Below are 13987 nucleotides of genomic sequence, written 5' to 3' on the forward strand. Positions count from 1 at the left end.
GTCACCTCCAAGCACTGTCAAATCAAACTGATTATCTAGATCCATGTCAATCTGGATTCTAGCCCAAATCTGGAAGTGAAACTGCTTTGCTTGCCTTGATGGATGACCAGTACTAAGAAACTGACAGAAGGAAAGCAAGTGCCTATTATATATGAAGAACCCTGCCTATAAGCTTAGAATCCAAGCAGTGGCAGACCCAAATATGCTGATGTGCTTTCTGGGTAATATAGACTATACACTAGTAACACAGCAGGACATATTCACTTATTTGGAGAGCAGAGTGTTAAAAGGGAGGAGAGAGAGAATTAGTGGCATGCTCAAGTATATATGTAGGCCCGTTCTCTTTCACTACCTGCTGGATTGATGCTGCATCTGAGTAATCTATTTTCTGCAAGTAACTAAGACAATTACTGAAAAGAATGGCTATCAAAGTTGTACATGGTGACAAAACTGGAGAGGCCAGGTCCTCATACTACCCTTTAAAATTAAAAATTAAAAAACCCTCAGTGAATTTGTTGCAGCATACCTTGAATCACCTAGCCTTTCTAAATGACAAAAATAGAGTTATATACAGGATGCACTTGATAGAAACATGGAAAGGACTAGAGTGCAATTGAAAGGGCCAGCTGCTGAACACCCGCTTTAATACAGCAGTGACATTTGTTAGCCGTTATCAGAAAGACTGAATGAGGATGAAATAGGATTACACAGTTCAGAGGATTGATAATTGCAAGAAGTGCTTCATTTTATATCATTACACTTGTGCTATTTTTCTATTCATTGACTTGGGAATGCATCTTCACCTACACTGCATGTCCCATCTCTGTGTGGGGAGCATTCAGGCTTCAGCTTTATTATGTTTAAGTGGTTCTATTAATCCGTAGGCTTTTAGCAATTTTCCACTTGACTAGCCAAATATATGTGGTTCAAAACCACCACCAAAGGAGGGTTGTGATAACTGAGTTATTTATAGGTTCTGAGAGCTCCTCTAGCTTCAAATAAGAGATGAATATGAAAGACATACCAAATATTGCAGCGGAATTCTTTGATGCCTTTATGCTCCATTTAAAATTACAGCCAGCTAACTCAGAAATATGTTTATAAATTGCTTAAATGCTGGGTTACCTTAAATTCAGATTCGTGATTTTAAGTGCCAAATGGGCAGCGCTGGGATATATGATATGACAAGGTTGTGTTCGAAATATTCCAATGGGGATCTGGTCTGCACCGAACCTGTGGCTGCATCTTATTGCTCTCACTGTAGTCAACTTGGTGAGCCCTGGATAAATCAGCTTTAAGGCTGGATAAGCACCAGTTGCTAATAGCTACTAAGATTCAGCCTCCAGAAGGAAAGGCATCTATTGAATGAATGGTAAGCGCCAGGTTTCTTGGACAAAACTTTAAAAAATATGAATAAATAAATACTGTACCTTTAATAACAGTTCTATGACTTCAGTATGAACAAGGCCATGCACTGGTTCTCCATTGATATGTGTGATGAGGTCACCAGCTTTCAATCCAGCGTGATAAGCTGAACTTCCTTCTTCAACATTCTAGAAAGCAAAGAGAGGTATTTCTGAACCAGAAATCTTATTGGAATTATATGATCTATGTCTAAGTTAGGGATAATGTAAATTGAGTGTGTAAAGGGCAGAGTATAAATAATTAAATTATTTTAGAATTTTGTTTTGGTGTCCAGGTAAGATGGAAAATGGAACTTGAAAATGGATTAGAGAAGCCAATGGATGTTGGACTAAGCAAATCAAGTGGCTCAGCTGCAAGCAGCAGACTGTGATGCAACTTAACTTTTTTGGATCTGGACATATGATATCTGAGTTAAGAGAACACTTAACAGATGCACAGAAAATTCTAAAATTGGTCTAGGTCTAGAATGGCATATAATGAACATACTGCCCCCTACAAGGTCACCCAGATAGCTTGTTAGAATGCCAGCATGTTGGGCCATTTTCATCGGATGTAGACTTCAAGCAACAAACATAAGCCTTACCCAAACAATATGCTGTACTGTGTAGATATCACTATCACCCACATACACTCTGATTGCGCGGATAGTAAATCCATACTTCTTGCCTGAGGTGTGAATTATGACAGGCTGATGAGGACTTGCAGAAGCAGCTGAAGAATCACGGCTAGGCGAAGAATCTCTAGAAGACGAAGGATCTGAAGACACGGAATGGGGGGACATTGGACTTCCCAAAGGGGACACACCAAATATATCTGGAACAAATGGTCCTCTATATAAGAGTACATTCTGAATTTATGTTCATACATCCTACATATGTAGACTAGAAAACTAAGCAGATGCTTAAAAAAATAATTCTCTCCCCCGTAAATTTCCAAAACGTTTACAATACAGTGGTACCTTGGTTTACGAAATTAATCTGTTCCGGAAGTCTGTTCTTAAACAAAGCGTTCTTAAACCAAGGTGTGCTTTCCCATAGCAGTGAGGGACTCAATTTACAAATGGAACACACTCAACAGGAAGTGAAACATGTTCTTATTCCAAGGCAAAGTTCACAAACCAAAACACCTACTTCCGGGTTTGCAGCGTTCTTAATCCAAGCTGTTCATAAACTAAGCTGTTCTTAAACCAAGGTACCACTGTATGTATCTTTTGTTGGGTAGGAATTTTTTTAAAACTGAATAAATAATCTAAAGGTGCGTTTACATTAAAATTTCCTGTTCTTTTTCCATGGAGATCCCTACATATACAAATTATTATTCTCCTATTTACAAAAACAAACAAAAAAAATATTTTAAAAATATTACTTCAAATTAAATACCTAGCAAAGTTGCACTAATATCACATTGCATAAAGAGGAAAGGGGTATATACAAGCATATACAAGTATCAATTTAATAGTTATATTCATGATCTCTACCTCCTGGAATCATAAGGGATAGAGCACTGGCCGAGAGGGACTTTGTGACTTTTCCAGAGATTTTCTTTTTCTCTGTCGTTTCTAATCGCTGACGAGCCATATGAGATGCTTGCTCATTGGAAGGCTTTGAGGAATTATCAGTGCTGTCCACACATTCACTTCTTCCATTTATCTGATCCAAGTGCTCTGAAAAACTTCCAACTGCACAAAAGAAAAGAACAAACAAACTGAAGAAACAAACAAACCAAGAGGTTGGGGCAGAATCATACAACACTGTAAAACAATCTCATTTCTAGAAGCATATAAATACACTAAAATGTTATGCCCACTATTGACTTAATTGTTAGCCATCTCTAGGGATCAAGAGTGAGCCAAAACAATGGTCTCCTTCCCCTTCCATGCACTAGACTTCCCATATTTGTGGAAATCTACAACTTTAGACTTTGAATAAATATACTTGATAAGGAAAGGAGTGAACAGCTAAGATGTCCTGCACAATTTATACTGTCATGTAAGTGTTTATGCAAGACTTATACAACTAAAAATATAATAATTTAACAATGAACAAAATGTATCCTACTCTTTTATGTGAAGTGTCTATTCCTAGGTTAGGTGATTTACGCAGTCATCGGTTACAATGGTAGCTGATGAATCAATGATCCACATATATTTTTTTTATAAGCAAAAAATTGATCACTAGGCAAATGAGATAGCCTGCACTGACAATGGCCATGTTTGCACGTCATACTTACCAAATCATGCCTTGACATAAACATGCTAGCTCCTGAAGAGGAGATGGCATCCAATGTGCTCTTTTCAAGAGGTTTTGGCTCAATGTGGCACCTAACCCAAGGTTTGGCTTAGCATGCTTAAGGTCTATCTTTCTTGCCAACAAGCATGAGCCAAGGTTTGTTCTATAGGCTGAAGTTTCTGAAATCACATTACTGCAGTGTGCTATAGATGGGGATGCCTGTGAAGATGGTTCAGAAACTGCAGCTGGTGCAGAATTCAGCCCCCAGGTTGCTTCCTGGAGTAAGATGTTCTGAGCACATAACACCAACCTTAGCCCAACTGCACTGGCTTCCAATTAATTTCCAGGCTTAATTAAAATGCTAGATTTGAGCTATAAAGCCTTATGTGGCTCAGGAACCCAATACAGTGGTACCTCTGGTTAAGAACTCAATTCGTTCTGGAGGTCCACTCTTAACCAGAAACTGTTCTTAATGTGAGGTACCACTTTAGCTAATGGAGCCTCCCACTGCTGCCACCGCATGATTTCTGTTCTCATCCTGAAGCAAAGTTCTCAACCTGAGGTACTATTTCTTGGTAAGCGGAGTCTGTAACCTAAAGCGGCTGTAACCCGAGGTACCACTGTACTTCAAGAACTGCCACTCCTGACATAAACTGGTCCAGTCTCTGCGATTGTCCTCTGAAGCTCTTTTCTGAGTTCCCCCTCCACTGAAGGTCCCGAGGGTGGCAACATGAAAATGGGCCTCTTCAGTGGTGGTTCCCTACTTAAGGAATGCTCTCCCAAAGGAATCTTCCCTGACACCATCTTTGTCTAGTTGTAGGTGTGATGCAAAAACTTTCATTTTTACCTGTGCTATGGACACTTAATTTGAAAAGGTTTTTAAGTATTTGTGGCCTCTTTTGATGGGGCAGGAGTCTAGACCTTTATTTTATTTGTTTGTCTTTTAATGTTTTATTGTGTTTATTGTAAATAGTCTTAGTATTTCAATTATGTCTGTAAGACACCAAGTCATTTCTATGAGTGAAGCAATTAATTAATGATACAGTGCCCATGAAAGTCACTGCCATCCATGTATGTTGTTCATTAAAAGAGAAATCCCCAATGTTCCATTACCCATTTAAATTATGCATTTTGTGTCGCATGTAGTTTGGCCCTAAAACTGAAGACATACAGTAATTTTGATCTTGGAATTTAAGAAGGAGAAGGTCAGATGAAATGTCTAACTTTATACAAAACAGATGAACTAAACACACATGCTGTAGAAAATACTTCCATACTTGAGACTTACCTGACAGCGTGGAGCTACTGATTGTGCTTGCTGGAGTTGTTACCTCCACTTCATCTAAAACAATTTCCTCACTAACAAATGCAACCTTTTCTTGATCTTTGCAGGATGCAGCAGAACGCAGTGATTCTTCTTCATCTCCTTCAGCTGATACTGACAATTTTGGAAGTAACCCTGAACTGTGACGTTGCCTAGAACTTTCAGTACCAGAAGACAAAGATGTAGATAGTTGCTGCCTACATTTAAAATGATATTTACACAATATAATTAAATAGGTCAAATCAAAACCAGAAAAACACAAAATTTTGCAATGTTGCATTAACAGAAAAATTAATCAAACACGATGGTGTTAAGAGAGAACCAATGTCCTACTGTACACATCTCATGTTATGTCTGATCTCTGGCATGTCATTATAGTTTGGCCTAATCTGCTTCATAGGATTATTGTGAAGTTACTTTATGATAATTCTACATACTCTATTGGCAGGGGACAAATATGAAATAAATACTTACATTTCAGAATATTCTGAGCTCCAGCTTAAAGATTCTGCAGATGTTAGTACTACATTCTTTGTTCTCTCTGTTGTATCTTCCTTCTCTGCAGTTTGATTTCGAGTTCCTCGATCTATACTGCTAAAAACCTGTGCATGGGGGCAAAAGAAATGATAGCTAACAGTTGTTTGTATCTAAAAGAACTTCAGAAAAATACATATCATGCAGAGCTCTGCATGCTCTAAATACTTATAGGCAGTACCCTGGAGTTTTAAAGGACTTCAGTAGATGAAGTTCTTAAAAGGATTTTCAATTCTACTCTCCTTGGTATCTTTGCTAAGCAACAGGGTAGCTAATGGCATCTTTTCTATCATGAATTCATCTCATTTCTTCTTCACCTTTGACTTTATGTACTATGGACATGCATGCTAAACCTATAGATGCTTCAGGATTTTTATATCATAGGATCAGTGCATATCTCAAATACCTCTTAAGCATAAAGTCACTGAAAAACGAAAACAAAAATATCAGCAAGTCATATAATGGCCATCACTCAGGAATGCAAAGTGGTAGGGAGAGTGAGCTGAAATTGACTGTGAAGATGAGAATAAATTACTTGACTAAATGATTTAGAGATTTGGCGGGGGGGGGTGGCCATAAAAAAGCCAGTTGTTTATCTGACAACCTGCATATTGAGCTTGTTTGCAATGAAAAAAGTTGAGCTTTTAAGATATCAGTATCATACTATTCTTGTAGTATCCTATCTTACAAATGCACAGAAGCCATCCACAAAGAGAAGATTTAAATGCTTCTTGCTGTTTGAGAATTGGATTCTTGCTGCCAAGTCATGACAAAGGTTTAACATCACTAGACGGAAAGCAAGACCTTCTCTTGCTTTTCCCGCTTGCCCATTCTTAAATTGCCTCTACAGATGAATGGGGATTATGGATTTCTACAGATAGGGAAGCATATAACTATGCACAAGAGGAACAGAAACTTTAAAATCCCTTGCATTTAATCATATTCTGCAAAAAGCATTTGGAAATGGTATACAGTCACCCACCGAGATTATTTATTTACACATATAGCCCATCACATCACAGGGGTTTAGAGAAGGTACTGCAATAGCAGACAAACTATAAAAAGCATATTTTAAGATGTTAAAACTGCTCCTGCCCTTCCCTGAAAAACAACAACAACAGTGTACTCGGGGTGGACAAAATTACAATGAGGGGGAAAAGTATTTGATCCCCTGCTAAATTTGCCCTTTTGCCCTCTGACAAAGAAATGGCCAGTCCATAATTTTAATGGTAGGTTTATTGTAGCTGTGAGAGACAGAATAACAACAGGAAAACCCCCAGAAAACCAGAAGACAAAAGTCAGAGATTAATGTGCATTATAATGAGTGAAATCAGTATTTGATCCCCTCTCAATCAGCCAGATGTCAGGCTACCTGGTATCTTCACTGTATGTAACGAGCTGAGATTAGAAGCACCTGCTGTAAGGGAACAGTCTTACCTGTAATCCCAGCTCGTTACAGTACCTGTACAAAAACCACCTGTCAACAGAAGCAATCAATCCAGCAGATTCCAAAGTAGCCACCATGACCAAGACCAAAGAGCTGTCCAAGGATGTCAGGGATAAGATTGTAGACCTGCACAAGGCTGGACTGGGCTATAAGCAGCTTGGTGAAAAGGTGACAACAGTTGGTGCAATAATTCGCAGATGGAAGAAACACAAAATAACTGTCAACCTCCCTTGGTCTGGGGCTCCATGCAAGATCTCATCTCGTGGAGTTGCAATAATCAGGAGAATGGGGATGAAGCAACCCAGAACTACATGGTGGGAACTTGTCAATGATCTCAGGGCAGCTGGGACCACAGTCACCATGAAAACAGTTGGTAACACACCACGTCGTGAAGGACTGAGATCTTGCAGAGCCCGCAAAGTCCCCTTGCTCAAGACAGCACATGTACAGGCCCGTCTGCAGTTTGCCAATGCACATCTGAATGACCCAGAGGAGAACTGGGTGAAAGTGTTGTGGTCAGATGAGACTAAAATCGAGCTCTTTGGCATCAACTCAACTCGCAAACTCAGTGGGCAAATTTAGCTGGGGATCAAATACTTATCCCCCTCACTGTATGCTTACGTACTCATTCATTCACTTTATTTGTATACCATTTTTCTATGCACAGAAATATGCTTAAAGAGGCTTGCAACCAAGAAACAGGGATACATTTCAAACACACAATACAAAACAATTTCATTATAACACAGCAAAACAATAACATACCCACATTTACTTAACAACATGACAAAACAATAGCAAATATAGTAACATAGAGAAAAACACATTCCAATACTATAAATAGAACAGCATGCAACATCCAATAGCAAAAATAACGAGGGAGCTTCACAGTTTCACCTTAGCCCTTAGTGCTATACTAAGGAATAACTAAGTTAAACCACACAGAATATTCATTTTTATATATTCAATACTGCAATAATTATGCTCAAAACAGCAGAAGCTTACTTTGGATAAGTTAAAACTGAACTAAGACCTAAATATTAGCTTTTGCTATTTTCGTATGGGGTCTCTTCTTCGTCACTTTCTCACTTTAAAAATCCAGGAGCAATGCTTTTAGTTACTTTCCTCTTGATCTCACATACTCATCATATGGAAACATGATGAACTCACAAAGGAGCAAGTTACAGGTGCGGGGGGCGGGGGGCGCTTATTGTTTTTTGACAAATGATCTGGCTGGGTACAATGGAAGAAAGTGAACCTCTAGCTTAGGGTTTGCTATGGAGTGTGACCATTTTTGTATTTGTTCAAAGGAACTGAAATGCATAGTGCTAATATATTTACTTATATATTTACTTAATATCCAATAATTTGGATATTTTCTCAAACAGCCCTAGTAAAGTAAACCATAATAAATTAACAGTAGTAGTATTTACAGGAAGGTCATTTTTTAAAAACCCTTCAATGGACGTGCCAAAAATGCCTCTCAATAATTCACCACTACAATTTTCTTCTGTTTTCTCATGCATTACACTCACCACAAATATGGTATATCTTATGGTACATGAAAATGCTTACTTTTGAAAATCGATGTGAACATGAAGAAAACTGCCTAATCTCCAAATTAAAATCTTCATCATTTGTATCATCCTCTTCTTCTGTTTCCATGTGGTGGTATTTCTCAGAACGAGCTATAAAGTACAGGACAATCTGTCAGAATTTACTGTAGTTTGAAAACTAACTGAAGGACAGTTTTATTTTTGTTAATACATTCAACTTCTAGGGCAGTAAAACATAGCATTAAAATTATCGCTTCTGTAGAAAATTAAACATACTGTCAAAGTAGCTTGTGTCATCTTCAGATTCCAGCTGAGGAATGAATTCTGCCTTCTGTCTCAGCAAACTATTCCAATCTAAGTTTTGGAAGAACGGGTGCTGTTTCACCTCATAAGCACCACCTGGGGGAGCAAGAGAAGCCTGTCTGGATTAATTCTACAAATAAATTATTCAGTCATATTTATTTTAAAATAATAATGCCATTTATTTCTAAAACGGTTGCCATGTTGTCGTTGTTTTTAAATGATTATCTTGGATTAACCTGTCTTTAAAAAACAAACTACAAAAACTTGAGACTGCTTCCCAGTCCATCCTAAGTAGGTAAAATGTACACCAGAACCGGTATTTACTTTGACACAGAAGCAAAGCATTAAACAAACCAGTAAGAATACATTAGAAACTTGAGCCAATGAAAAGACATTAACATTTGTTTTAATGTTGAAAAAATAGTCTATGAATATTACCAACTGTTTAATTACTTTTGTGAACTACATTTTCATGTTCTTCTTCAATGGATAACCTGAGCTCAGGCAAGTTAGAAGCAACACAATGTCTGTGATATCGAAAAAATTAAAAACACCCACTATGTCATATGAAATAATATTAACAACACACTGGGAAATAAACATTGGCGATCTTGCATTTTTATTTGATGTTCATTTTGTTGTCTATATTTTAAACTTTATTTCAAAATAAAATTCCCTGTTAAAAAGGCTATCTTTTTCCTTAAAAACAATTTATTTTTTGGTAGTTGTACACTGAGGGGACAATTTGGGCCAAGATGCACTGGAGAGGGGAAAGGGAGCTGAATTATATATAATGGATTGAACTGGTTAGCCAATACTTTGGTGTTTCTGCATTCAACAGGTACAGTATTTTGCATAGTATCTAGAACAGTAGTATGCAAACTTTTTTTTACTTACAGACATGAAAATTGCTGGTGGGTAATTAATGATTAACACAATGATTCTTTTTTTTTTGCCTGTTTTATCAATTGTAATGTGCTGTGCTAGATGCTGTATGTTTTTTAATTGTACTTTATTGCTTCTTTCATTTTTTTATTTTAAAAGAAGCAATAACAATACAATTAAAAGTTATACGAATATTTTATATGGTGAAGGTGCCGTCTCTTTTCTTCAATCCCAAATCCAGACACTACATAACAGTTATAGATTGACTTTCTAAGAAGACCTTGGGGGGGGTATTGGTTTTTTATTCTTGTTTTTATTATGCCTTTTGTGTTTTTCATCCTCTATTTTTATATTGTGAACCTGGTCCAGATTGGCTACCTGAAATGTTTAGGGGGGAGGGAAGGGGAGGGTTAATAGGTTCTTGTTATTGTTGTACTTGTCAAAAATGTAATTTACAAGTACTCTGGAAACCAATGTATGCTTGTATTTTTTTTTGGGGGGGGAGGGAGGGACCCATAAATAATAACAATACAAAGAACCAAATCCAGAGATACGCTGCAGACCACCAGAAGGAATCTCATGGACTACTAGTGGGCCATGGACCAGAGTTTGAGAACCTCTGATCTAGAATAACAGTGAAAGTCAGAAGTTTACCAAAATCTGACAACTGGTTTTAGGCAAATGCCAAATGCATGAATTTCCAAAATAGTATTATTTCCGAATTTTTAAAAGTCACTTTTGCACAGCATTCCAAATGTCAAACAATCTAGACTCACCAAAAATTGTGACTGTCAAATTTTCACCTCCAACTCAAATGCACATTCTCTAAATGAATAATACTGTCATTCAAAGAAACACTTTTCAGTCTCTCTTTATACGCACAACTTTATCACAAACCAAGGCAACCAGCACTGCTATTACCAGCACATTATCAATCTCTCTATGAAAAACTGGAGCACAAATTACAGCCAGTCCACAGTACAAAAGACATAGCTGTATTCATCACCCCTTTCCTTTTATCTCCTTCAATTTCTCCTGTTTTTTGCTTCTGCAAAAGAATTGCACTGAATGAAGAGGATAAGAAAGCATTATGTGACTCAAACTCAAGCCTTTTCTTTGTATTAGTCAAAAGAAAAGTTCAGTCACTCACACTAGCATCTACTGAGATAATTGTTTTGACAGCGTTAACTGTGGCACATGAAAATGGCATTCTATATTGATTAACCATGATGTAAACTTTGATATGCTATAGAAGAATCGGGGCTCTCTGCTGAAGTGCTATTACTAGACACTGCCTCTGTATAGTGGGAGATGTATGGGATTCCTTAAAGTTTGGTACAGCTTAGTCAATGTGCTATGGGTGCCAAGATGCATTATACAGCCAGGAGAGCAGTAGCTATGGTCCCCCTTGTGAAGAAATGGTCCCACCTGTGCCTTTTGGTTTGTATATCACTACAGCGTTCAGGCATGAGGTTATGTATGGCTTCTTCTGTGTGTATGAGTGAGGTGGACTGAGTGAGTAGCCAAACAAGACATAAAGCACATAGATCAGATACATTTTCAGGGACAGAAAAGGGTTCAGGATAGGACTTCCAGAATCCCATTGCTGATTGGCACTTCAGTTGTTTCCGCAAATCGTTTATTTCAGACCCAGTAGCATGTCTTCCGATGCCTGAAGCAGAAACTTTAGTGAAATACCCACAGGGTGGATATGTGTCCATTCCATCATCACAAACACCACTCCAGGATATTTAATAGGAGTAGTTGCTTTCACCACAAACATACAGTTTTGGATTTCCTCCCCACTTTGTTTTCCCTTCTGCATGAGTTCAGTTTCTTTCCTGTTTGCGCCTCACCATGTTTGGTGCATGTATGGTTATGTATTTTTTGAACGTTCAATAACAATTAATAATAATTTTTAAAAAACAAATATACACTTTCAGAACTGGGGATCTATTAATAGACTGTGATGTGATTGGGAAACAGCATTGTCTATACAAACCCACATTTGGCCCTTTGCAGGCATTATGAACTCAGGTTGCAGAAGTGCTGGCACTGGCATTTTCCTTAAGAAAATATGTTTAGTGTGTGAAAAGCAGTCTCAGTATTCATCAAAATATGTTGGAAAAGCACAACAGGAACAGTACACTGTGGAGTCTGGTCAAATGACTGCTTCCTTAAAATATTACCGGTGAAACAAAACTAGATGTTGCCCTTGTAATAAATGTTCATAATGCATTATTTCTTAGTCAAAAAGAGCAAGATAAAAAGGCCTAAAACAAGCCAAGAAGATACTATTTCTATCATCTTGGTAAACATGAGTGTAAAAACCATGCTTTCTAACCTGTTCCCAATCTCTCCAAGGGGTTTTGTCTCAGAAGCAAAGTAATCAGTTCCTGGGCATCCGGAGGTGGTGCTTCATCTTTTTCTGGCCAGTTGATCTCATCTAGCAGAGAAAGATACAAATTGTCAATCTTTTTTTAACAGTCTATCATTCAACATTGACTTATGACATCTATTCAGCATAACTTGGTGCAGCATAAGCGCAGCCTCAGGGATCAAGGTGGAAGTGTTGCTGTGGTTCACTGATCTTCGGCCATGCTTACCATGAGACATCTTCATTCGGGGGCTGGCCTTTGGTTTGACACTTGGTGTCACACCAGAGAGAGAGAGAGAGACTGGCGATGCTGTTGCCCAGTAGTCTCCCTAACAGAGCTAATGCAAGCAGCCTCTGGTGTCACATTGGAGGCTGCTCTTGTTGGTCTGGCTCTGGCCCTCATGGCCTCCATGACAACCATGGGGCTCTCTCAAGTGGTCACCAACCCTGACCCATAGCACAGGACAACTTGTTTTTCTGCCCCTGGTGACGAAGCTGATGATCTGTAAATAGGGTTTCTGTGACCCCCTAGTCATGATCAGGCCACTTCCTGGTGAGGTTGGGCTAATGGTACCAACTTCCCTCTGTAGAGATGGAAGACCCACTATTATGGTTCACCCCTGGAGACTTATGGATTTCAATGGATTCCTGAATGCTCTGGGGGATTTTTCTGGTGGATAGAACTGGCAATCCTGTTGAGGCCAATGGAATTGTGAGACTCAGAAGGCTGTAGATATAATCATGCCTGACCCCCGTGGAAAATGTTTGGCACCCTGGTATACTGGGAAGCTGTAAGTAATGAAACAGTTTAGGTGATGGCTAATGTGCAGGTGGCAGAAGTCTCATTGCAAAGATGACCGAACAAGTGCTAGAGCACATAATCCTGCCTACTATGTGGAAGTGAATGCAGCACTTTGCTGCTTCCATCACATCCTTGATAAGTAGGTTAGCAGAGCACTTCAGAGTGGCCCATAGCCTACTGACACCTATATTGGTAGACAGAGCCTGAGACACCTGAGGGTCCCTCTGTGCATTGCTTTGAGGACAAAGTTAGTTACCTTCACAGCAAGCTAGATGCCAGGATTGATGGTGTTCCAAGTGAGTTTTCCAATGTCCCGTCAAACCATGTTTTGTAGGATCATCTACAGGTGATGGGTATTGGGGCCACTGTTCTGCAGTGGTTCTGGTGTCATCTTCAGAGATGGTTTCAGAACACAGCATACTTCTCAATCCCAATAGGGCACCACAGGGTCTCCTGTGCTATTTAACATCTACATTAAGCCACTGGGAGTTGCCATTAGGCATTTTGGAGCAAGGTGTCATCAGTATGCTGTTGATACCCAACTCTGTTTCTCAGTAACATCTGAATCAGGAATGGCTGAGAAGACCCTGAACCAGTGCTTGGATGCAGTGGTGGACTGGATGAGAACTAATAAACTGAGTCTGAATCTTTGCAAAATGGAGGGTGGGTGGGACCAGGAAGTTGGTAAGTTGCCTGCCCTGGATGGAGTTGTGCTGTCTTTGAAGAAGTGGATTTTGGGGGTGCTCCTAGATCTAGCTCTGTCACTAGACAGGTGTCCACAGTGACTAGGAGTGTCGTATGCTAACTATGGCTGTTAAGACAACTGTGGACATTCCTGTATCAGAATAGTTTGACCACAGTGGTCCATGCATTGGCAATCTCATGGCTGGATTACTGCAGTGGGGTTGATCCAGAGGCTGCAGCTGATGCAGAACTTAATTCACCTTGGACAAAGGCAGGAAATGGACTGGATGAGGACAGGAAATAGCTACACACTCCTTGGCTCTGAACATTTCCTGCCTTGGACAGTAGGTGGTGATGTTTACCTATGTAACAGCCTGACACCCAGAGGAAATAGTCATGCAACTTGCAAACTATATTCAAGA

The 13987-nt window shown here is 39.0% G+C and overlaps 1 protein-coding gene across 11 annotated transcripts in view; it reads right to left on the bottom strand.

Moving 5' to 3' along the window:
- Positions 1-13987, bottom strand: part of MAST4 (microtubule associated serine/threonine kinase family member 4) — a gene marked incomplete at its 5' end in the record, with an annotated part of 204094 nt that overhangs the window by 11401 nt on the left and 178706 nt on the right. For 10 of the 11 annotated variants that reach the window (XM_079995269.1, XM_079995268.1, XM_079995266.1 and 7 more), the window contains 8 exons: positions 1431-1553; positions 2009-2238; positions 2903-3103; positions 4942-5174; positions 5452-5579; positions 8534-8646; positions 8791-8913; positions 12047-12148. In XM_079995269.1, coding sequence (XP_079851395.1) covers positions 1431-1553; positions 2009-2238; positions 2903-3103; positions 4942-5174; positions 5452-5579; positions 8534-8646; positions 8791-8913; positions 12047-12148 — 1253 coding nt within the window. The remainder of the gene's footprint in view (positions 1-1430; positions 1554-2008; positions 2239-2902; positions 3104-4941; positions 5175-5451; positions 5580-8533; positions 8647-8790; positions 8914-12046; positions 12149-13987) is intronic. The other variant, XM_079995267.1, reaches the window with a different exon arrangement.

This window comes from Podarcis cretensis (genome assembly GCF_951804945.1).
Source record: "Podarcis cretensis genome assembly, chromosome: 11".
Lineage (NCBI taxonomy): Eukaryota > Metazoa > Chordata > Lepidosauria > Squamata > Lacertidae > Podarcis > Podarcis cretensis.